This window comes from Bubalus bubalis, chromosome X (genome assembly GCF_019923935.1).
Source record: "Bubalus bubalis isolate 160015118507 breed Murrah chromosome X, NDDB_SH_1, whole genome shotgun sequence".
Lineage (NCBI taxonomy): Eukaryota > Metazoa > Chordata > Mammalia > Artiodactyla > Bovidae > Bubalus > Bubalus bubalis.
The window spans coordinates 64,652,144-64,677,986 of record NC_059181.1 but is presented as its reverse complement, the minus strand read 5'-3'; the positions used below and the strand labels follow the sequence as shown (position 1 = coordinate 64,677,986).

Sequence of the window (25,843 nt, the reverse complement as noted above, 5' to 3'; positions counted from 1 at the left end):
AAAAATGCAAACTACTAAAAGCTTTCCAGATGTCTCCTAGATTAAAAGTAGGAACACATAAAGTGAAGGGCATGTGCTCTTGTCAATAAAACAGTTTCCAAAACATGTAATCAGTGTTTCATTCTTTTAGGCCCTGGGGATGGGGATGCAAAGGAAATTAAAAGCTTCTCTAGGACTTTTCAAAGATTTCACCAGACAGTCCTAATTTTAAATGCTCTGACTGCTCTTTATTGTATCAGAAAATGTGATCCTTTTTAGACATTGACTCTAGCTTGGAAAGCTTGTGATCCATTTGAATTAAATCGACTTAGAAAGAAAAGAAATAATGGTCAAATACAAGATAAAATGATACATACTGAGTGGCTTCCCTGATGGTCCAGGGGTTAAGACTCCATGCTCCCAATGCAGGGGCCACTAGTTCAATCCCTGCTTGGGGAACTAAGATCCCGCACAGCATGGCCAAACAAGAATAATAATAATACATGCTGAATCAGTAGTACTAGAAGGATGCAGACCAAAGTTCATCTAGGGTGATTTGTAAGTTTTAACTTTTGACTCTTAATGAACAAAACTCTAATTACCTATTATATTGAACTTTCAAAAATTCTAAACAATTAGTGCTTTTAAAATAATTCATATGATTGGGGATCTACTGAAAAATGAATGTATAAAAATTCATAGCCACCATTTTGAATATAACCCTAATCCCTTGCTGTCTAAACAGCCTACGATCCAACTAGTTGGTGATGGGGAAGAGGCTCTGAGTTATTCTAATCAGGACTTTAATTAGTAGGATTAGTAATTTTTCCTTTCCCCTGTGTTTTCCCATCCTTAAACACCAAACAGAAAACCCTCGGTGCAGATGATATCATGTTGGCAAAGGATCCTGCGTCTGGCATCTGTACTCTTCTGTATGACAGTGCACCCAGTGGCAGGTTTGGCACCATGACCTACCTCTCCAAAGCAGCGGCCACCTATGTGCAGGAGTTCCTGCCCCACAGCATCTGTGCCATGCAGTGAGGCCTCTAGGCCTGGCTGCTGGGAGCCTTTTGACAGCTGGTTCCTGCCTCGTTGATTATGCATGGAACTGAAATATGATGACCTGATCACTCCCACCCTGTCCCTTGCCAACCCATCCCTCCCAAGAAGAGCAAATTTTTCTGATAAAATAACTGCTTTAGAAGATGTGAACCCTTGCTTGGAGGCATCTGCTCACCCAGGCTCTTCATTGCAAGCCTTCATTCTTTCATGGTTCATAAAAGTGTGTGTTTTTATTCTCTAGATCTGTTAAAAACTTAGTTTTCTAACTCCTGTTTGGGGAGCAGATGTTAATAATAACTTATTCCTGAAGTTTGATTTTTCTTATGTGTAGTTTCATTGTGTAAATGAGTGGTGGGTGCATTGGGACATTATTTCAAGTGAATAAACTCTCAGTTGTTGGATTTTATGCTCCTATAAGTTGGAAATTATCTATTCTAAGTGCCTTTTCTTGGGAAAAGAGTACCAGATCATAATTTTCTTCTTCACTCACATGCTGCCTCATGCTGAATGATGAATTCCTTTCTATGCAGACTTAGCCTCTGCTTTTGCCTTCTCTGTATCTATATATACATAATTCTTATTCTCCTTTTGGTGAAATATTGAGAAATTGCAAGTTTACTGTGTGTATTTAAGAATTTCAGTATTAACACTTAAAATCACATTTAAAAAAGATTGCTGGTACTCAAAGATGTATGTGTAGCAGAAAATGCAGAATAACCCAGAGAAATGGAGCCGGGGGCCCAATTTCAGAAAGGAGAGTGGAAGAAGAGACGATGTCTGGATAGAGTCTTACACCTAGGGAATGGAGAAGGAATCAGATGGGTTAGTGTCTTGAAGAAAGCCTTGTACACTAATCCATGCCTTTGAAGAGTGGGCTAGCACACAACACAGAGAATAATTGAAGCCTCTATTTTTGGTGAACAGGGATCCAGCAGTCCAATCTATAGCTGCTTTACTGAGTACTCTTTCTCTGTGCTCACCTGGTCTTTGTCTCACTCACATACTCACTTCCTACAGCATCCACCCCCTCCAACTCCCTGACCTCCTATATGCTTTTAAACTCATTCACTTGCATTTTTACTCTCTGGTTCTATTGTTCACATCTATGTATATCTTGATATCTGTGGGCATATATCTGTCTCTTGAAAACACCTGCATTTGTATGTATGTCTAAGCATACATGGGAGCTTTTTCTGAATGTAAGTAGTTTTGATATGTCTGTATATCTATTAATATCTTTATCCATGTTTGACAAACTGTGTAAGTATATAAATATGAGTGCTGTGTGTGGGAGAGGTATGTGACTGTGGTCTCAGGCTGACACACAAAAGATAATGGAGGACTCCTTGAGTCCTCTTCCTTAGTCTCACATTTAGGTAGCCATTGAAGAATGTTTCTCCTAGCTTTCTGTTTTAGTTCAAGGCTACTATAACAAAATACCATAGATAGGGTGGCTTAAATAACAAACATTTACTTCTGATGGTTCTGAGGGCTGAGAGGTTCAAGACCAAAGTACCAGCAGATTCAGTGTCTGGGGAGTGCCCTCTTTCTGGGCCTTCTTGCTGTATCTTCACATGGCACAGAGAGACTAAGCTCTGGTCTCTTCCTCTTTTTATAAGGGCACCAGGCCTGCCATGCAGACTCTACCTGATTACCTCCCAAAGGCTCCCACCTCCAAATACCATCACATGGGGGGACTGAGGCTTCAAGATAGGAATTTTGAAGGGATGCAGACATTCAGTCCATAGCATTTTCCTTCTCCTGTAAAGACTCTACTAATTTCCCTATTTGCATTCAGATAACTTCCTACTTCAATCCTCTATTTTCCGTCAGATTTTTTCAGGTTTTTCTCCAAGAATGGGGATGGTGGGCTCTCTAAGTAATTGTAACATTACCAGTGACAATATTATGAGTACACATGAATAAATGGACATAGTAGGGTGATAGTAAAACAGATAGTGGAAACAAAGAAAGGATGTCCAACATTTTCAGTATTTCTCTTATAGGAAATGGAAACACATGGTAAGTATATTTCTGATTACACAATTTTCTGGTCACATATAAAGAAAATTTACACCCTGTTCTGAAACTATACTTTTAGCAATGCCAAAGAATGCTCAAACTACCGCACAATTGCACTCATCTCACATGCTAGTAAAGTAATGCTCAAAATTCTCCAAGCCAGGCTTCAATAGTACGTGAACTGTGAACTTTCAGATGTTCAAGCTGGTTATAGAAAAGGCAGAAGAACCAGAGATCAAATTGCCAACATCCGTTGGATTATCAAAAAAGCAAGAGAGTTCCAGAAAAACATCTATTTCTGCTTTATTGACTATGCCAAAGCCTTTGACTGTGTGGATCACCACAAACTGTGGAAAATTCTGAAAGAGATGGAAATACCAGACCACCTGACCTGCCTGTTAAGAAATCTGTATGCAGATCAGGAAGCCACAGACTGGTTCCAAAAAGGAATATGTCAAGGCTGTATATTGTCACCCTGCTTATTTAACTTCTATGCAGAGTACATCATGAGAAACGCTGGGCTGGAAGAAACACAAGCTGGAATCAAGATTGCCGGGAGAAATATCAATAATCTCAGATATGCAGATGACACTACGCTTATGGCAGAAAGTGAAGAAGAACTAAAGAGCTTCTTGATGAAAGTGAAAGAGGAGAACGAAAAAGTTGGCTTAAAGATCAACATTCAGAAAACTAAGATTGTGGCATCACGTCCCATCACTTCATGGCAAATACATGGGGAAACAGTGGAAACAGTGACAGACTTTATTTTGGGGGGCTCCAAAATCACTGCAGATGGTGACTGCAACCATGAAATTAAAAGATGCTTACTCCTTGGAAGAAAAGTTATGACCAACCTACACAGCATATTAAAAAACAGAGACATTACTTTGTCAACAAAGGTCCGTCTAGTCAAGGCTAAGGTTTTTCCAGTGGTCATGTATGGATGTGAGAGTTGGACTATAAAGAAAGTTGACCACCAAAGAATTGATGGTTTTGAACTGTGGTGTTGGAGAAGACTCTTGAGAGTCCCTTGGACTGCAAGGAGATCCAACCAGTCCATCCTAAGGGAAATCAGTCCTGAATATTCATTGGAAGGACTGATGTTGAAGCTGAAACTCTAATACTTTGGCCACCTGATGGGAAGAACTGACCCATTTGAAAAGCCCCTGATGCTGGGAAAGACTGAAAGCGGGAGAAGGGGTGAGATGGTTGGATGGCATCACCGACTCAATGGACATGAGTTTGAGTGAACTCCAGGAGCTAGTGATGAACAAGGAGGCCCGTCGGGCTGCAGTCCATGGAGTCGCAAAGAGTCGGACACGACTGAGCAACTGAGCTGAAACTCTTTATCTTTTCACTGGCTGCAAGTGTACCCCAGCCATGGGGAGTACATCTGAAGTGGCACATTTGAGCGTCAACACTAGCTCCCACACAAATTTACCTGAACTGACATGATGGCTATATTTCTCTGGGTTTATGAGGTTATCTATCACTATGCCTCCCATACAGAGCTACTTCACTTTTAAAGCAACTGTTTAGAAAACTTGATTCATATTTTGTTCATTTTTAAGTATGCAACACTAAAAAACACATTCGACTTTTTTTAAAGCACTTACATTTTGAAAATAGAATAAAAAATTAGAATTTCCAATTAAATTATGTCTGGTGCCAATGTGCAAAGCCTCATGTGTTTCTGTGATTGGGGTTTATTTCATGGCTCTATTTTACATACTCTAGGTATGCAGTACAGTCAAAGCTCATTAATTGGGTCAAAATAGGATAATATTAATACATAAACCATATTATAAATTATATAATATGTAATATATGTAAAGAAATGCAGTTTTATTATTCACATGCACAGCTACTTAAACTACGCTCACTAAATTTAAACTAGCTTATTGATATCATCAGGGAACCTGTTCTAATGAATGAATAAGGCTAATTTTTGCTCAGCATTACATTTGTGTGCAGGTGGTGAGCCTGCACTACTAGAAGATACCTAAAAACTGTTCGCTCTCCTAAATGTTATGAATATTCGGCAGAATCTTGTTTCAGCTACTCATTAGCCTTTTGTATAACAAGAGAGGGTTTATCCAGCAAGGATGAACTGTCTCTGCAGTCCCATCCTGGTTAGTTAGATAATACTACATTCTGAGAATTTTATGCAGCTGATGGGTCAAAAGTTATTACTCTTAAAAAATCCTTTTTATACTTACCAAATACCTAGTACCTGTACTAATGCAATGGAGATAAATAAAGTGTTTTTCCATATTTAGTATTCATTTCTTATTAAACTCAAGTGGCCTTAGGCCTTGGTTTGCTCAGGACAGTCCCCATTTATGCCTGTTGCCCTGGTATAATTATTAATAGCACTCTCTGTCATTGAAAGTGTCCCAGTTTGGATGGTATGCTGCTGCTGCTGTGTCCAACCCTGTGCGACCCCATAGACGGCAGCCCACCAGGCTCCACCATCCCTGGGATTCTCCAGGCAAGAACACTGGAGTGGGTTGCCATTTTCTTCTCCAATGCATGTAAGTGAAAAGTGAAAGTGAAGTCGCTCAGTTGTGTCCAACTCTTAGCGACCCCATGGACTGCAGCCCACCAGGCTCCTCTGCCCATGGGATTTTCCAGGCAAGAGTACTGGAGGGGGTGCCATTGCCTTCTCCATTGGATGGTATGGTCACCCTATATTTAGCAGAAGTCTGATTTCTCTTAAGGCTAGGCCTAAAGGCCAAAGACCTGTCTCAAACTAGTAATAGTTCTCATGCAATAGTGGTATGTGGGTAAAGATAACAGTGGGGTGGAGACTTCCCCCAAATTAAGGAATATTTGGCATAATAGCTGTTAAAGCAAATAATAATCAATATTTGAGTGCTTACCAAATGCCAGACATTGTTATACAGACATTTGGCATGGACCATCTTTTTTTTAATTGGAGAGCAATTGCTTTACAATGTTGTATTGGTTTCTGCTGTACAACCATGCGAATCAGCCATAATTATACATATTTCCCCTCCCACTTGAACCTCCTTCCCACCCCTCTATCCCACCCCTCTAGGTTGTCACAGAGTACCAGGTTGAGCTCTCTGTGTTCTACAGCAACTTCCCACTAGGTATCTATTTTACATATGGTAATGTAATATGTTTCAATGCTATTCTCTCAATTTGCCCTACACTCTCCTTCACCCACTGTGTCCATGAGTCTGCTCTCTATGTCTGCATCTCTATTGGCATGAACCATCTTATTCTGCCTTCATAATTACCATGTAAGATAGAAATTGTTGTCATCCCCATCTTACATATGATGGAACTGAGGCACTGAGCATTATAAGCAAGTTGTTGAAGATCAAGCAGCCAGGAAGTGGTAGAACTGGGATCTAAGCCCAAGCAGTCTGACTCTAGAATTCGCATTCTCAACAATGACCCTTTCCAAGGAAAAGACATGAGGAAATAGTGTGAAAACTAGGGTCATTTGGTTCAGTACAGTTGAGGCATCAGTGGGCATATGATAAAATGCACAAAGAGGTTGGCTAGAGGGGTAGTAACTTCTTAATGTATTTGCTTTCCCTTCTCCCTGCTTCTGCCGGCAAGTAAAGGCAGAGATCATCAAAAGAAGCGGCACAGCCTATCATGACCTTGCTAGTTCAAAAACTACCTTTAGCAAAAATGCCTAAGAAAAGGGAGTCAAGGAACTTATCCAGGGTCACCACACTAAGTTAACTGTGGGGCCAAGATTCAACCTATTTCCTCTGACTTCAAGTCCTCCGACTGCAAATCTGGTGCTTTGGAAAAGGTTTTCTTCTTAAGGATCATAGAAGTGTTAAGCATGTGGAAAGTTGAGGTTGGAACCTGTGGCATGATTTGTGCTCTATCCTAATCATGAATAAGGGTGTAGCCTCCCTGTGGGATTTGCTGCAGGAATATGCTACCAGTTTCAGATCCCCAAGCAACAATTTATCTTTTTCCATCTTGCAACATTGTATGCCAAACAAGGATACTGTTTCCAGTTTAGAAGCAATGCTCCCCCTTGCTGAAGTGTTCAGCTATCTGTTGCTAGAACTTAAAGAACACATGGAACAATCCATTTTCACCTCAAATAGAGTCCAGATTTTAGATTTTCACTTAGCCAGTCTGTATTCTGCCATCAGAGAAAGCAATGGCAACCCACTCCAGTACCCTTGCCTGGAAAATCCCATGGACGGAGGAGCCTGGTAGGCTGTAGTCCATGGGGTCACGAAAAGTCAGACACTTACTGAGCGACTTCCCTTTCACTTTTCACTTTCCTGCATTGGAGAAGGAAATGGCAACCCACTCCAGTGTTCTTGCCTGGAAAATCCCAGGGACAGCGGAGCCTGGTGGGCTGCCATCTGTGGGGTCGCACAGAGTCGGACACGACTGAAGCGACTTAGCAGCAGCAGCAGCAGTAGCAGCAGCAGCATTCTGCCATCATCCTTCCACTTCCTACCCATAAAAGCACTAGACAAGTTCCATTTCCTTCTTGTACTGCCAACCTGTCATGATCTCACCTTTTAGTCAACTCCTACAGTTCCATAGACTCCTTTCTCTGTGTAAACATGTACATTTCTCTCTTACCCTAAAAAAATATACTAGGGTCTGATATGTCCCTAGGTTGAAATACTAATTCCTTCCTTTCACAGTCAAAATTCTTCTAAAAGGAAGCTACACTTGACCGCATTGGCTTCACTCATTAACTCCTTGCTATCTGGCTTCCTTCCCTACCTCATATATTTTTCATAGAGCACCAGTGAACCCCTAATGGCAAAAAGGGTTTTTTCCCCCCTTTTGTGATACATGACATTGTTACTACATCTCCCTTCTTATAACTCTCTCATCCCTTGATTTCTGTAAAACTGTACTAGTTCTCACTCAACATTTTTGTCTCCTTTTTGGCATCTTTCTCTCCTAACTCCCCAAAACAAGCATTTCCCAAATTATTCTCTTCTTCTTAGCTCAAAGGTTTTCATCATGGTGTGGGACAGGTTTCAAAAAGGAACATAATCTGCTTTGCATGTTTTATGAAGCTCGTCCAGACAAAGAATAGACTGGAAGTCAACAAGAGTGGAAGTTGAAACCAGTTGGATATTGCAGGAAGTCCAAGTGAGAGATGACAGTGCCAGGACTGGGATGGTGGCAGCGCGGAGGGGAGAGGTGGATATAGTTAGGGTGTGTCTTGAAGGTAAAGCCAATGGACGTTGATAGACTGGATTTAGGAGTGAGAGAAAAGGAGGGAATACAAATAACTCCCAGGTTTCTGACTTAGGCAGCTGGATAGATGTTGGTATCTTTACTGAGCTATGAAAGATGGAGAAGGGGTGGCAAAAACTTGGATAGGAAAATCGGGAGTTTGGTTTGAAAATGTTAAGTTAGATATGACATTAAGACATCGATAGACGATACGACAGTTAGATACTGGAGAAAGCCATGTTCCCTTGGCTATCTCAGCCACTATTATGACTTTAGCTATCTCTTATGTATGAGGGAGGCTTGTGTAGAGACTTATCTATCTCTTATGTAGAGACTTCCCTTGTGGCTCAGGCGGTAAAACATCTGCCTACAATGCGGAAGACCTGGGTTCAGTCCCTGGGTCGGGAAGTTCCCCTGGAGAAGGAAATGGCAACCCACTCCAGTATTCTTGCCTGGAAAATCCCATGGACGGAGGAGCCCAGTAGGCTACAGTCCAAGGGGTCACAAAGAGTTAGACACGACTGAGCCACTTCACCTCACTTCATGTATGAGGGAAAATAAAATGGGTTAAGCACCTGCCCTCGCATCTGAGTTCTCCTCCTAATTTCCCTGTTCCTTATATTGATATTTAATGACATTCTCTTCATACACACTTTTAAGAATTTTCAGTGACTCTCCTCCATCTGCTTCTCACACCAATATCCAAATAGTTAGTAGTAAGGAAGTCCTGTTGAACCTACCCTATGCATTATTTCTTTCTCCCTGTTTCCATTAACCCTTCCCGAGGCTTATCATTACTTAGGGGTTCCCTGGCAGTCCAGTGGTTAGGACTCCACCCTTCCACTGCAGGGGGCACAGGTTTCAGCCCCAGTCAGGGAATGAAAGCCCACATGTCACATGGTACAGCCAAAAAAAAGCAAAACAAAACATAAATCATTGTTACTTGTTATCTGAACCATTGCAGCACTCCCACAGCCTGTAGGATATCTAATCAATATCTAATCTTCCCTACATACTGCTGCTGCTACTAAGTCGCTTCATTCGTGTCTGACTCTGTGCGACCCCATAGATGGCAGCCCGCCAGGCTCCGCCATCCCTGGGATTCTCCAGGCAAGAACACTGGAGTGGGTTGCCATTTCCTTCTCCAATGCATGAAAGTGAAAGGTGAAAGTGAAGTTGCTCAGTTGTGTCCAACTCTTAGCGACCCCGTGGACTGCAGCCTACCAGGCTCCTCCGTCCATGGGATTTTCCAAGCAAGAGTACTGGAGTGGGGTGCCATTGCCTTCTCCCTCCCTACATACTACTGCTATAGAAATCTTTCATTTTAAGTTTTCTGTTTAAATGTCTCCCTATTTCCCACAGGGTGAAGTTTATTTTCTTTAGCCTGGTATTCAAAACACTTCATGAGCCAGCCCCTTCAGCTAAACTAATTTAGAAATGTTTTCCGTTTTGTTTTTGCATATGCTGTTGATTCTAGTCAGCCTGCCCCTCCCCTGGCTCCCTTCTTCACCAAGTAAAATCCCATCTATTCTCTAGGACCCTCTCAGATGCCACTGAGTAAGAACCCTAGTTTGCCATTTATTAAGCACCAGTTTTTAAGTACTTAATGCTTATTAATTAAATAACCTAAGCATCCTACATTCATTATCTGACTCTGCACTGCTTATGGTTTCTTGTGTATCTGTCTCATCTCTACAAAAATGCAAATCCCTGAGACAAGAGATCAGATTGTAATTCATCCTGAAGATTGAATCCTCAGCTATACTGTACACTTAGTTGATATCAGATAAAGTTTGATGAATGGTAGAATGATTGCAGAACTTTGAAGTAGTTTCTATGGGAAGATACAAAAGAAGCATAAGAGCTTACATTTGAGCTAAAGAATACATAGCAGGAGGGAAAAAAATCCAGATTTCCTGCTTTTCTGCTTGTGAAGTGTGTGATTTTGAATAGTTACTTGGAAGTGTATAAATTTTAAGTTATTTTCTCTCTCTAAGCATTTGTAAAATGGGTGTATTACAACCTCTTTTATAGGACTGTTGCAAGGATGAAATGAGATAATATATCCAAGTGTATATCACAATACTTGATAAATGTTTAATATCCTTAAAGAAGGTAAGTATATTGGATTGTCTGAGAGGTGTTAGAAATGTCAGTTCATGTTGATATGAGAATTGGGGACTTGGACATTGACTGCTGCTGCTGCTAAGTCGCTTCAGTCGTGTCCAACTCTGTGCGACCCCAGAAATGGCAGCCCACCAGGCTCCCCAGTCCCTGGGATTCTCCAGGCAAGAACACTGGAGTGGGTTGCCATTTCCTTCTCCAATGCATGAAAGTGAAAAGTGAAAGTGAAGTCGCTCAGTCGTGTCCGACTCCTAGCGACACCATGGACTGCAGCCCACCAGGCTCCTCCAGCCATGGGATTTGCCAGGCAAGAGTACTGGAGTGGGTTGCCATTGCCTTCTCCGGGACATTGACTAGTTTCCATCAGATAATAGGAACCCCCAGGAACCTGGAAATACTGGTGGTAATTCTAAAACTGCTTCAGCATAAAATAGTTTTTATGAACCCTCACACTAAACAAAATATTTCCCTAACCCTTGTATAGCTGCAAAGACAAAAGGAAGAAAGGAAGAGGAGCTACAGTTTCCAACGTCACCTAGAGTATCTTACTCCACATCAATTTTCAAAGAGTGATTTGACATTGCTTGATTGGAATTTACCAAGCAATTTACAGAATACCAGGCAGCCTCTTGAGAAAGTAGTACCAGCTTTGCCAGAGTAAATTATTGGGATTGTTAACTTTTACATGGACACGGACAGATAATAATGAAAAGCAGTAAACCAAGTTGCCGCACAGAATTTTCTGTGTACCGTTGGTACCGTTAATTAGTCCCGCAACAAAAAATGTCCGTCTGAGGCAGTTGGGTGGTCCTGGGATCTTAGTGGCCACAATTGTGTCTGTCTTTAGATATTAATGTCGGTGTATTCGCAGATTAAGGCAATACATAAAACGCTGAGACTGTTTGGGGGTTTTCTTTCTTTTTCTTTTTTTTTTAAGTGCTAAAACTCAAATTCGCGGCTATTTTACTAATTAGCCCCCGCTCTTCCGCTACTCAAATCTCTCGAAACTACATCTCCCATCATGCTCGGAAGCTGGTTTGACCTCATCTCAAATGGCCCCGTAGGGCAACAAGGATGGTTAATTTTGACTGTGCTAAATTGTACCATAAAATATCTGCCCTAGTTGGCAGCTATTTGGACTTTTATTTCTCCCGTTTTTGAACTGTAGTCACTAAATGAAGGGGTTCTGGCCTGAGGAGGCCCATGCATGCCTTCGATTGGATGGGGAGCAAGAACAGTGTCACTGGCGATCTCGAGACTCGGAGGGAATGTTGACCAAGGAGCACCGCTGCGGCCGAACGGTGGAGCAGGAACCCGAGCCCAGGCTGAGTTCGAAAAAAGCCGGATCCGGACGGTGGTTCCGAAACGGCTGTAAGTGGAAGATGGAGGAGTCGGAGGAACCGGCGGACGCTGGGCAGTCGCTGCCCCCAGTTTACATTTACAGTCCCGAGTATGTTAGCGTGTGCGACTCCCTGGCCAAAGTCCCCAAACGGGTAAGAAAGATTGGGGTGATCACCGTGAGTTTTGGGGGTGGGGTAAGGGGCCGGTGGACGAGAGGGCATTAGGAAGCGAAGAGGACACAGGGGGCTGGGGAAAATCAGCAGAAATTTGAACAGATGCACCAGGGATGGAGGAAGTGTTCCCTTAGAGAGTTTCCTAAGAGCACCGTTGGGCGTCCAACGGACAGGTGGGGGTGGGATGGAGGTGCGGGGGAGGGGATCGCGCGGAGGGGATGGTGTCTCTACTGCCAGGGGTCCCCAAAGGGGAGAAGGAGCTGATGGAGAAGTGTTCCATCACCTCCATAAGGCCCGATAGCTTTCGCCTTAGTGATTCGAGTTTTGGGGGTGGGGGGGGCCAGTGAACGTGAGGGCATTAGGAAGCGTAGAGGACACAGGGCTAGGGGAAATCTTCAGCAGAAATTTGAACAGCTGTACCAGGGATGGAGGAAGTGTTCCCTTAGAGAGTTTCCTAAGAGCGCCGTTGGGCGTCCAACGGACAGGTGGGGGTGGGGTGGAGGTGCGGGGGAGGGGATCGCGCGGAGGGGATGGTGTCTCTACTGCCAGGGATCCCCAAAGGGGAGAAGAAGCTGATGGAGAAGTGTTCCATCACCTCCATAAGGCCCGATAGCTTTCGCCTTAGTGATTCGAGTTTTGGGGGTGGTGGTGGGGGGCAGTGAACGTGAGGGCATTAGGAAGCGTAGAGGACACAGGGCTAAGGGAAATCTTCAGCAGAAATTTGAACAGTTGTACCAGGTGATGGAGGAAGTGTTCCCGTTGAGAGTTTCCTGAGAGCGCCAACGGACGTCCAACGGACAGGTGGGGGTGGGGTGAAGGTGCGGGGGATGGGATCGCGCGGAGGGGATGGTGTCTCTACTGCCAGGGATCCCCAAAGGGGAGAAGCAGCTGAAGGAGAAAAGTGTTCCATCACCTCCGAAAGACCTGGTGGCTTTCGCCTTAGTGATTTAAATAGTATGTATCTGTATTGTCTAAAGTGCTTTGTAAACTGTTAAATAAAAAGAAGGGAGGGGAGTTAAAAGTTTCTTTGTTCAGGATGATTAAGTTGATGGGATTTCTCTGAATTAAAACATGTAAGAGACCATTCATTTCTGCCTTTATCCCCTTTTTATGCTGATGTTTTTAGGCCAGTATGGTACATTCCTTGATTGAAGCATATGCACTGCATAAGCAAATGAGGTAAGTTGTGTTTTGAACAGAACCCTGAACCCAAGTGTTCATAGCCTTAATGTCCTGCTTCACCGGTGGGGCTAATTAGTGAGAGAATGGTACTTTTTTTAAAGTTTTCTCTTTTTTGTGTGTGTGATACATAGTGTTGGTAATCAGCCTGTAGCCTAATGAAAGCTCTTGAAGAATTAAGAAAACTCGAAAAAAGTGTTTGAAGCAGTTAAGAAATAGGGCTTTATTGCTGGGAGGGAAATATCCTAGGGATAGGTATTTTGTGGAGGTTTTGGGGTTAGAACATATGGGTACTAAAACCTATCTGGTAAAAAATACCATCAGCTGGGAGGTGTTCTGGTTTGCTTGTTGTTTTTTTTTTTCCTAAGCCAGTTCTGAGAGTATGGATTCTATTTAAGACTTTTAGGCATACCATTGGAGAAGGCAATGGCACCCCACTCCAGTACTCTTGCCTGGAAAATCCCATGGATGGAGGAGCCTGGTAGGCTGCAGTCCATGGGGTCGCTAAGAGTTGGACACGACTGAGAGACTTCACTTTCACTTTTCACTTTCATGCATAGGAGAAGGAAATGGCAACCCACTCCAGCGTTCTTGCCTGGAGAATCCCAGGGACGGGGGAGCCTGGTGGGCTGCCGTCTATGGGGTCGCACAGAGTCAGACACGACTGAAGTGACTTAGCAGGCATACCATTACCACCACCAAACTTAAATGATGAGCCTGCTGCTGCTAAGTCGCTTCAGTCATGTCCGACTGCGCGACCCCAGCCCACCAGGCTCCCCCGTCCCTGGGATTCTCCAGGCAAGAACACTGGAGTGGGTTGCCATTTCCTTATCCAATGCATGAAAGTGAAAAGTGAAAGTGAAGTCTCTCAGTCGTGTCCAACTCTTAGCGACCCCATGGACTACAGCCCACCAGTCTCCTCCATCCATGGGATTTTCCAGGCAAGAGTACTGAAGTGGGGTGCCATGAGCCTAGAGACAGTCAAAACCGAAGGAAATTCCTGGAATGAAGGCTGGAATTCAGCACAGAGCTAAGTGCTTCCTTAAAAACAAACCAAAAAAAAAAAATTGAACTTGCTGTTTGTCATGATAAGAGTAAATATAACCCTGACACTTGTAGGGGTATTTCGGACATTGCCTGGGCAATTAGGTGAGCATCTGTCTATGCTTGCTAGTGTGATATGCTTCATTTATCTCCCAAATGGTAGTGTAAGTTTTATCCTTATTATTAACAAAATCATTTACTGAGTATCCTCTTTATGAATGTTTTTCAACCATTTTTTAACCTATATGTTTGGTAAATAGAGAAACTACTTGCCTTTCATTAAAGTTATTTAGCATTTAAAAAATTAATTTAAGACAAGCAAGAAATCAAAGAAAAATAAAACTGTCTTTCTTGTTAAGTAGGGAGGCTTTTAGTAAGGATTTGTTAAGAGGAAGAGTGGGGGCTTCCCTGGTGGCTCAGGTGGTAAAGAATCTGCCTGCAATGCAAAAAAAAAAAAAAAAAAAAAAAAAACCCAGGTTTGATCCCTGGGTTGGGAAGTTCCCCTGGAGAAGGAAATGGCAAGCCACTCCAGTATTCTTGCCTGGAGAATACCATGGACAGAGGAGCCTGGTGGGCTACAGTCCATGGGGTCACAAAGAGTCAGACATGACTGAGTGACTATCATATACAAGAGGAAGAGTATTAGAAGAGGGAGCAATTAGGGCTGGGAAACATGGTACAAGAAACCATAAAATTTTTATTTTAATAAACAGAGATATCACCTCTAAGAGTGTGGATATGTATTCTTGAAGAAAAAGCAAGACTCCTTGGATCTTGGCTATATGTATTTAATTTTTAAGGCTGAGACTGCTTGATAATGGTAGTAGCCTACATAACCATATTAATTCATGAAAGACTCATGGGCATGTTTCCTTTCAGCAACAAAAAAAACCCACTACTGCCTCCCTGTGGCCTAGGTCATTCATTTTCAACTTGAATGTGCATAGGAATCACCTTGTTAAAATACAGATTTTTTTTAAATTTTATTTTATTGAATTATGGTTGATTTACAATATTATTTAGTTTCTGATGTACAGCAAAGTGATTCAGATATGCTGTGCTTAGTTGCTCAGTCATGTCTGACTCTTTATGACCCCATGGACAGTAGCCCACCAGGCTCCTTTGTCCATGGGGATTCTCCAGGCAAGAATACTGGAGTGGGTTGCCATTTCCTCCTCCAGGGGATTTTTCCCAACCTAGGGATCGAACCCTCATTTTCTGTAACTCCTGCATTGGTAGACAGATTCTTTACCACTGAGCCACCTGGGAAGAGTATGTATAATACTTTGCATCTGCTAATCCAAAACTTCCAATCCAAAAATATAGAATGCTTCAGAAATTTGAGTGTCATCCTTGTGCAGGGACAATGCTAATCTTCTCTGTGTCGTTCAAATTTTAGTATATGTATTGCTGAAGCAAGCTATTGCTGCTGCTAAGTCACTTCAGTTGTGTCCGACTTTGTGTAACCCCATAGATGGCAGCCCACCAGGCTCCCCCGTCCCTGGGATTCTCCAGGCAAGAATACTGGAGTGGCTTGCCATTTCCTTCTCCAATGCAGGAAAGTGAAAGTGAAGTTGCTCAGTCGTGTCCGACTCTTAGTGACCCCATGCACCGTAGCCCACCAGGCTCCTCCGTCCATGGGATTTTCCAGGCAAGAGTACTGGAGTGGGGTGCCATTGCCTTCTCCGGCTGAAGCAAGCCCTAAAGTACAAATTCTGATTCAATAAGTCTGATAGGAGGCTGAAATTCTGCTTTTCTAACAAGCTCCCAGGTGCTGCTGCTGCTGGTCCATAGACCACCCTTTGAGTGGCAAAGCCTAGAGAGCAGTAGCGGCAGTTGGAGAGTCAGGAAGAGGATATAGGGACTAGGCAGCTAGAAGTTAGAGGTGGTTAAGTCCTTTTTGTTAGGTTAGTGCCCTGTATTCTCTCCATTACTCCTATTTTTCACTTCTTGTGAACAGTTGGTTGAGAACTTCTGAGTGAAGTCTAGTCAGCCTATTTTCTCCTTCCTCTCAGAGGCAGATGTGAGTGACCAGATACAGAAATTTCTATGTTTTTGGTTGCCTGTTTTTTATCCTTTACTATTAATAATAATGAGAGTTATCCACAAAGCATTTTCATGTATGTTATCATTTAATCTTCACATAAGTTCCTTAAGATACCCCCACTTTACAGATGAGGAAACTGAACAACAGAATGGCCATCTTATCTGAGGTTATAGAGCTGGTAATCATGATGGGAACCCAGTTCTCTGACTCCAAATTCAAAATTCATGACAATTCAGCTGTCCAGTAAAGTAAAATTTTAGTTGAAAGAATTGTATTTGCCCAATTAGGAAAACTGATTCAAATGAAAATATTTCTTCCTACTGGTTTGTCATGAAAGTTGTAACTCACAGAGCAAAGTTTGTGTGATACCTGATTACTTAATTTTAATATAATTACTCTTTTTTTTTACCTACCTTTAAACTTAAGGGACATATCTATCCTGTCACCCCTATTTAATGCAGTGGATGTGAGAAAATGTAGACTGCAGTGCAGTGGAGGAACATGTTTATTGTTTCAGCCCCTGGAACCAGAAGCTGGAAGTTTTGGCTCCTGCTTCCAGGTTTTGGCATACTCTGAATCTGACTCACTCACCTCTCTTTGTTCTCTGTTATTATTAGGATAGTTAAGCCCAAAGTGGCCTCCATGGAGGAGATGGCCAGCTTCCATACTGATGCCTATCTGCAGCATCTCCAGAAGGTCAGCCAAGATGGAGATGATGATCATCCAGACTCCATAGAATATGGACTAGGTAAAGTCATTACCAGGCAATGATGGGAGATGGACAACCTCCATCTATAGATCATAACTACTTCATCTTTTATAACTTGCAAAGTGAAAGTCATTCAGTCGTGTCCAGCTCTTTGCAACCCCATGGACTATACAGTCCATGCAATTCTCCAGGCCTGAATACTGGAGTGGGTTGCCATTCCTTTCTCCAGGGGATCTTCCCAACCTAGGGATCAAACCCAGGTCTCCCGCATTGCAGGAGAATTCTTTACTAATTGAGCCACCAGGGAAGCCCAAGAATACTGGAGTGGGTAGCCTATCCCTTCTCTGGGGGATCTTCCCAACCCAGAAATCAAACTGGGGTCTCCTGCATTGCAGGCAGATTTTTTACCAGGGAAGCCCTTATAACTTGAATGATGGTCTTTAAAACTTTCAAATTAACAATTAACGTGTTAACCACAATATTAATCTCTTAGTTTAACTACACTCCCATATGAATTGAGGAAAATTAATGATGGATCAAATAGAGTAAAACCTTTCAGTTGCTTAGGTCCTAATAGCAGTGCCCAGACTGGGTCAGTCTATATGTACACTGATTTAACTGTCCTGTGACCTTGTATTTTTGTATTTTAACTTCAATATAGATTTATATTCTAGTTAAGTTTGATACCTTATTTCTCATTAAACAGCTGCATTTTTAAAGAACCGTAAGTGGCCAATAGGATAGTCTAGAGAAACAGTATGATTTAGTAGAAAAACACTGGACTGGAGATATGTGTGGAAGGTAGAGGTGGGAGCTTAAGACACCAGAGGGTCCTATACCTGGCTCTGTGTCATCACTGATATGACATATCACCTCTCAATCCTCAGTTTCCTCATCTATAAGATGTGACTAGTTATTCTTGAAAGTTTAGCCTTTCTAGCTCTAACACATTGAAGACATTTATCTCTCATTTGGAGCTGATGTTAGCACAGTAGCTTTTTGGTAGGATATGTTGTTGTTGTACCTCAACCTAGTCTTTCTAATAGGGTGCCAGACCCAATTCCAATGTATGGAGGAAGGAATTTGCCTCCACACCACCAAACAGTGCTCAGGACACCAGCTTGGCGTCCTCCAGTTCAACTCAGTTCTGACACTATCTACGTGGAGATAGCAGCAGATTCCATAGGTGAAGTGCTCAGTCCCACAAGACTTCACTCCACATCAGACACCAATTGCAAACCCAAGCTGCTACCTGTGCTCTGACTGACAAGCTGCAAATCAGAGGTTCTAACAATCTCACCAACTCAAGATGCCAAAGTGAAAGTGAAGTCGCTCAGTCGTATCCGACTCTTTGCGACCCCGTGGACTGTAGCCTACCAGGCTTCTCTGTCCATGGGATTCTCCAGGCAAGAGTACTGGAGTGGGTTGCCATTTCCTTCTCCAGGGGATCTTCCCAACCCAGGGATTGAACCCGGGTCTCCTGCACTGGAGGCAGATGCTTTAACCTCTGAGCCACCAGGGAAGCCCCGAAATAAGTCCAAGTTGTTAACTCTACTTCTAACCAACTGTAAATCAGAAATTCCTATGACCTCTCCCACACCCTTGGATTTAATTAATTTTCTAGAGCAGCTCACAGAACCTAGGAAACCCATATAGTCACTAGATTACTAGTTAATGACAAAAGGATATAACTCAGGAACAGCCAGATGGAAGAGATGCAGGAAGTCAAAGTATGAGAAAGGCTCACAGAGTTTCCATGCCCTTTCCAAGCATGCCACTCTCCCCAAATCTCTATGTGTTCACCAACCCAGAAACTCTCCAAACCCTCTTCTTTAGGGTTTTTATGGAGGCTTCATTACATAGTCATGATTGATTAAAGTCGTTGGCCAATTGGTGATTGAACTTGTTGACCTAAATAAATAGGCTGCCAGATATTTCTCCATCAACCATGGGTTTGTTTGGGATCAGCAGAGAATTGCAATTTGGGGTCTGCAACCATAGCAAGCCATGTGCAATGTCTTGCATGGCTAGGGAAGAACACTCTTATGGAGAAGGAAAGGAAGCTGGGAGGGCTATAGTAACAAAAAAAAAAAAATAAAGGAAAGAGAGTCCCTGGCTTTTCATTGACTTGAGTCCTTGCCAGGAAAGAAGTCTTTCTTGTTAAACTTTATTATTATTTCAGAGTGTGAGAGCTCCCCCTTCTGGTCTCCTGACTGTTTAATTGAGGTTTCTGTTTATTAATTTCTTACAAACTCAAGCTCCAGTTTATGTTCCCTCACACAGGAGATCAGGAGGTAGAACTGACAGTTCCAACCCTCGTATGCCTGGTTCTGCTGGCAACCAACCCCCATCCTTAGTTGTGGTCCACAAGTCACCTCATTAATATAACCAAGATATGTCTCTGACTCATCATTTAGGAATTCCAAGAATTTTAGGAGTTCTGTGCCAGAAACTGGGAATAAGACCAATTATGCAGTTGACCCTTAACCCATGGATTAGGGGTAGCCACCCTCTGCACAGTTGAAAATCTTAGTATAACTTATAGTTGGCCCTCCATATCTGCTGTTCTGCATCCAGGGATTCAGCCTACCAGTGATGGTGTAGTACTGTAGTATTTTCTATTGAAAAAACAAATCCACCTATAAGTGGGTCTGCATTGTTCAATCCCATGTTGTTCAAGGGTTAACTATATATTCCTTATTATAAATCATAATATTACACCCCTCTTTTTCCAGTTTATCTTTTAACGAGCTCTTCTGATGTTTGCCTGAAGGTTATGACTGCCCAGCCACTGAAGGAATATTCGACTATGCAGCAGCTGTAGGAGGGGCTACAATCACAGCTGCCCAGTGCCTGATTGATGGAATGTGCAAAGTAGCAATCAACTGGTCTGGAGGGTGGCATCATGCAAAGAAGTAAGATAATGACCTTTCTGCTTTCTGCCTCTTTCCTTGAATCAGCTTTTCATTTATGTAAACTCTTATGTTTATTGTATTGGCATTTATTGAGAGACGCACGCGTGTGTGTGTGTGTGTGGCACTTAGCTAGGTATTCTGAAGAGATACAAGTGAAATAAAAAAAAGATGACATAATATAGTGGAAAGTGTACTATTGAAAGTCAGGATACCTGGGCTCTGTGCCTAGTTTCTCTACAAACTTGGCTGACTGACTTGGATAGATTAGTCTCTTTCAGTCTCAGTCTCTTCATCAGGAAAATAGGGAGAACAAAGGATATAAATAGTAGATTTATAATAGTAGATAAGTATATCTAGACAATCCCTAAATTCCTTCTAAGCTTTCTAGACATTGCCCTATCTCCAAGGAACTCTAGAAACATTAATAAAACTAGAATAATTAGGGAGTGACATCAATTTTGGTACCAATTGAATATGTGTATGAGCTGTATTCAGTAATAAGGAACAATTAATTGTGGAAGTCTTGGAAGAGGTGAATTATAGAGCTAGTTCTAGAAAGGAGCAGCAAGCAGGTTTTTGAATAGGTTAAGAATGGATGAGAATAGATTTAAAACAAATGGCTGAAGAATCAAAAAGGAGATTTATGCTGCTATCTCTAAGCAAAGTGGCAGCTGGAGCTAAATTTTTTTCTAAAGAGAAAGGGCTTATGAAACAACTATTGGGTGCTACTTGGAGTTACAGGAAAAGTCCTTTTGGAATTTAACATTTCAAACAGTTATACTCTGTGTCTAACAAGGACTTCTGAGTATTATTTAGCATTTGGCATGTCACTTAAAATGTCTGTAGTACATGTTGGAGGAGAAGAATTTTATTTATTTTTATTGAAGTATAGTTAATTTATAGCAGTCCATGGGGTCGCTAAGAGTCAGACACGACTGAGAGACTTCACTTTCACTTTTCACTTTCATGCATTGGAGAAGGCAATGGCACCCCATTCCAGTGTTCTTGCCTGGAGAATCCCAGGGACAGGGGAGCCTGGTGGGCTGCAGTCCATGGGGTCACTAAGAGTCAGACACAACTGAGCGACTTCACTTTCACTTTTCACTTTCATGCATTGGAGAAGGAAATGGCAACCCACTCCAGTGTTCTTGCCTGGAGAATCCCAGGAACGGGGGAGCCTGGTGGGCTGCTGTCTATGGGGGGTCGCACAGAGTCGGACATGACTGAAGCGACTTAGCAGTAGCAGCATAGTTAATTTACAATTTTGTGTTAATTTCAAGTGTACATCAAAGTGATTCAGTTACACTTTCCAGATTCTTTTCCATTATAGGTTATTACAAGATACTGAGTATAGTTTCCTGTGCTATATAGTAAATCCTTCTTCTATATATAGTATGTAGTATGTGTATCTGTTAATCCCAAACTCCTAATTTACCCCCCTGCCCCGGGCAGGAGAAAGATTTTAAAAACTGAACTTATCAATGTGCTGTTTGAGTGAAATGAAGCAGCAGTAGTAGTTAACTGCCAATGCATCATTCACATACCAATTGTTCATACCATCTGCCATGACCTTGCTACTCCAGGGCTCTTGAGTTTAGAGACAACACTTTATCTTTCAGAATAAAACCTTGAGCACAGTTTCAGCATATGCAGGTTAAGGTAATAATATAGAATTCTTTTCATCACATGAATAGATTTCATGACCAAGGAAATTCTTGAGTAAGTTTACTGCTAGAATCCACTACTGAGGCAATGGAACAAAGAGAAGCAGTGTTTAGTAATCAGTTCTATATGCCCTTAAAAACATAGAAATAACCTGCTTTTTGTTAGTTTTTACCCTGTTAAAAAGTTCAAAGTCAAGACAGTGATCTCTAGAAGGAAAAAATGACCCTATCTCCTTCAAGCTATAGATCAAAGGGATAAAACCGAGCACCTCTGAACCAAGGACTTCTATGCCTTCTCATACTTAGCAAGTTGAGAAGAAAAGTAGTGTGGTTTCATGGGAAATGCCTAGTCCTACAAGTCAGATCTAGTTTCTGTGTATAGCACTGGAGAAGCTTATATATTTAAATTCACTGCTTCAGACCTCCCGGGGCCTGGACCAGTGTGCAGTGGAATACCCAGGTACCTGCCACTTCTTATCACTGTTTTGCTGTCAAAGGAAGCACACACTATCTCCAGCCAATTATGGTGGCTTCTGGGCTGCACGTAGGCATGGGCATACCTATGCACCATTATTTTAACTGTTTCAGACAGCTTTCAACTGATCCTACCTGGAAACACACATCTGCAGTGAAGAGTCTCTAGGGCTTGCTCCAATTCAGGTCCAAATTCCAGGGGCTTCTTGGCCCCTCTAAAATCTTTTTGCAAATGGGTTATAGGCATTTAGTCCACAAACTTACACCCAGCCAGCATTTATCATTTATAACCACAGTATTTGTTTTCATCTCCTCACCCTCCAATGCATGTACATTCATACATACCATATATTCATTCAATATGCATTGATTAAGCACCTACATAGTGTCAAGCATATTTTAATCACCACTAATAAGCAGAGATACAGAAATTAAAGCATACTACATTTTTCTCCACAAAATTTGAAAAAAATTTTCAAAATATCCAGGTGCTGACAGGATTACACTGAAATTGGCACACTCTTTTTGAAAACTTTGGAAATAAGTATTAAGAGTGGGGAAGATGTTTGTACCTATTGACCCAGTACTATTAATCTTAGACATCTATTCTAAAGAAATAAACCAATTCTGCCCTCAAGAATTTTGTCTCTTAGAGGTAAGACAGCAAGTAATCTTATTTGAAAGCTAAAGAAGAGTGACTTTCAAAGAAAATTCTGCAAAAGAAGAGTAAGAAGAGTAATGAGAGAGTAATGTTACTAGCTATTAAAGATACAAAACAAGAATAATGAAGACACTGGTACCACTGGTATAAGATTAAACAGATGATATTATAGTACACTTCCCAAAGAGACTGTTTCATATAAAAATTCAATCTTTTATAAAGGATGTGTTGGAAATGATTGGAAAGGTTTGTTCAGTAAATGATGTTGTGACAGCTTGTAACATTTACACCCTCATCTCCTGTAGTAAACTAAGTGGCAGCTAGATTGAAGAGTTAAATATTAAAAAGCCAAATTAGAAAAAAAGACTAGAATGAATGAATATTTATCAAGCTTCTAAAGGGGAATAGTTCTCTAAGCTTAGGAAGGAATAGAAAAAAAAAACTTATGAAGGAAAAGATCAACATATTTGTATGAAATTTTAAAACCAAAATAACTTTTGTGGCCATTTCAAAAATAAAATTTAAACACAGACTAGAAAGGCATAGTTGACATAAATATGACAAAATGTGTCAGATTTGAATTTTCTCAGACATTCATTCAGTATGATGTGTAAGAAGATATATGGGGGAAAAAACGTGAATAGGCAGTTTACAAAGGAGTTTTAAGTATAACTGGAAAATATGGGTCTCAATGTTCATCACTACTAATCAAAGAAATGCAAGTAAGTAGGTAGCTTCTTTTTAAGCCTGTCTGTAACAGAATTTTTAAAAAGTGGTACTCAGTTTGGTAGTAATACTGTGATTTTGATCACTCCCTTAAGAAAGCAGTTTGGTCAGAGAAATGCAAATCAAAACCACTATGAGGTACCATTTTACACCAGTCAGAATGGCTGCGATCCAAAAGTCTACAAGTAATAAATGCTGGAGAGGGTGTGGAGAAAAGGGAACCCTCTTACACTGTTGGTGGGAATGCAAACTAGTACAGCCACTATGGAGAACAGTGTGGAGATTCCTTAAAAAACTGGAAATAGACCTGCCTTATGAGCCAGCAATCCCACTGCTGGGCATACACACTGAAGAAACCAGAAGGGAAAGAGACACGAGTACCCCAATGTTCATCACAGCACTGTTTATAATAGCCAGGACATGGAAGCAACCTAGATGTCCATCAGCAGATGAATGGATAAGAAAGCTGTGGTACATATACACAATGGAGTATTATTCAGCCATTAAAAAGAATACATTTGAATCAGTTCTAATGAGGTGGATGAAACTGGAGCCTATTATACAGAGTGAAGTAAGCCAGAAAGAAAAACACCAATACAGTATACTAATGCATATATATGGAATTTAGAAAGATGGTAACAATAACCCTGTGTACGAGACAGCAAAAGAGACACTGATGTATAGAACAGTCTTATGGACTCTGTGGGAGAGGGAGAGGGTGGAAAGATTTGGGAGAATGGCATTGAAACATGTAAAATATCATGTATGAAACGAGTTGCCAGTCCAGGTTCGATGCACGATATGGGATGCTTGGGGCTGGTGCACTGGGATGACCCAGATGGATGGAATGGGGAGGGAGGAGGGAGGAGAGTTCAGGATGGGGAACACATGTATACCTGTGGCGGATTCATTTTGATATTTGGCAAAACTAATACAGTTATGTAAAGTTTAAAAATAAAATAAAATTAAAAAAAAATAATAATAAGTAAATAAATAAATAAAAGAAAGCAGTTTGGTAGCCAGCATGTATTAATGCCCTTTTTATCTAGTAATCTACTCTTGAGAATGTTTCCTAAGAAAATAATTCAAAATAATGGGAAAAACGCTATTTACCTAAAGATATTTACCTTTACATGGAATACAGTCCATGGAATTCTCCAGGCCAGAATACTGGAGTGGGTAGCCTTTCCCTTCTCCAGGGGATCTTCCCAACCCAGGTCTCCCACATTGCAGGTGGATTCTTTACCAGCTGAGCCACCAGGGAAGCCCAAGGATACGTGGGTAGCCTATCCCTTCTCCAGGGCATCTTCCTGTTATTTATTTGAAAAAATAGAAATAACATGAATATCTAGCAATAAATAAATTGTATATCCATTTCATGGAATATTATACTATTATATTAAATGATGATTATAAAGACTAAGGGGGCATTTCAGAAAAATACTTATGGGTTAATGAAAAAAATAGGTTTTAAAAATGTATGCACACTGACGTTACAACTTTGTAAAGCACATGCATATTTAAAAAATAATGGAAATGATAATTGTGGTTATGTTAGGGTGGCAGAATTAAATGATGCTTTTTTTTATATGTTTTTCTAGTTTTCAAATTCTGTGTAATGAGATTTTTTCTAACTTTTGCAGCTAAAATTTTACCAAAATAAAAATAGGCAAAAAACATTGATTTTTTTTTAAACATTGATATTTACAGCAAATATAAACAAAGGGCTGAAATTATTAACTATTCTAATTGATTTTTTAAAAACACTAATATTCAGATAAATGAGCAAAAGACATGAACAGACAATTCACAAAAGAGGAAATGGTAAACAAACATGAAAAAATAGTATCACTAATGATTAGAGGATGAGAAATTGAAACATTATATATACATGTATTGGAGAAGGAAATGGCAACCCACTCCAGTATTCTTGCCTGGAGAATCCTGGGGACAGAGGAGCCTGGTGGGCTGCCATCTATGGGGTCGCACAGAGTCGGACACTACTGAAGCAACTTAGCAGCAGCAGCATATACGTGTATATAGTTTACTTCTACCAAATTTGACCTGAAAAAAGAAAGATCTTAACTCATAACATCTATTACTCTTGGTAATCTATTCTAAGGAAATAAGCCAATCCAAAATATGGAAAAGATGTGTATATGAAGATTGTAATTTCTCTTATACTGTTGCTGCTGCTAAGTCACTTAAGTTGTGTCCAACTCTGTGAAACCCCATAGACAGCAGCCCACCAGGCTTCCCCATCCCTGAGATTCTCCAGTCAAGAACACTGGAGTGGGTTGCCATTTCCTTCTCCAATGCATGAAAGTGAAAAGTGAAAGTGAAGTCTCTCAGTCGTGTCCAACTCTTAGCGACCCCATGGACTGCAGCCTATCAGGCTTCTCCATCCATGGGATTTTCCAGGCAAGAGTACTAGAGTGGGGTGCCATTGCCTTCTCCCCTCTTACTTATAATAACCCAAAAAAGAGGGGAGGGGGGAAGGAGACCTAAATATTCA

General features: G+C 41.4%; 2 protein-coding genes and 2 non-coding genes across 11 annotated transcripts in view; 2 read left to right on the top strand and 2 right to left on the bottom strand.

The window, feature by feature from the left end:
- The window catches only part of PHKA1 (phosphorylase kinase regulatory subunit alpha 1), a 169,186-nt gene extending 167,739 nt beyond the window's left edge, over nucleotides 1-1,447 (top strand). For all 5 annotated transcript variants that reach the window (XM_025277104.2, XM_025277103.2, XM_025277102.2 and 2 more), the window contains one exon: nucleotides 847-1,447. In XM_025277104.2, the coding sequence (XP_025132889.1) occupies nucleotides 847-1,020 (174 nt within the window). In that variant the 3' untranslated portion in view covers nucleotides 1,021-1,447. The remainder of the gene's footprint in view (nucleotides 1-846) is intronic.
- Nucleotides 1,448-11,447: 10,000 nt separating this feature from the next.
- HDAC8 (histone deacetylase 8) overlaps nucleotides 11,448-25,843 on the top strand; it is a 248,094-nt gene continuing 233,698 nt past the window's right edge. The window contains exons 1-5 of one of the 4 annotated variants that reach the window (XM_044937267.2): nucleotides 11,450-11,888; nucleotides 13,036-13,088; nucleotides 16,797-16,927; nucleotides 19,662-19,803; nucleotides 22,595-23,048. In XM_044937267.2, the coding sequence (XP_044793202.1) occupies nucleotides 11,571-11,888; nucleotides 13,036-13,088; nucleotides 16,797-16,927; nucleotides 19,662-19,803; nucleotides 22,595-22,622 (672 nt within the window). In that variant the 5' untranslated portion in view covers nucleotides 11,450-11,570 and the 3' untranslated portion in view covers nucleotides 22,623-23,048. Of the gene's footprint in view, nucleotides 11,889-13,035; nucleotides 13,089-16,796; nucleotides 16,928-19,661; nucleotides 19,804-22,594; nucleotides 23,049-25,843 lie in introns of those variants that run through there. The other 3 variants (XM_044937266.2, XM_006070018.3, XM_006070019.3) reach the window with 3 other exon arrangements.
- On the bottom strand, nucleotides 15,449-15,553 carry LOC112582454. Its single transcript, XR_003106984.1, has one exon. It is a non-coding gene; the product is annotated as a U6 spliceosomal RNA (small nuclear RNA).
- TRNAW-CCA lies at nucleotides 18,339-18,410 on the bottom strand. The gene has a single exon. It is a non-coding gene; the product is annotated as a tRNA-Trp (tRNA).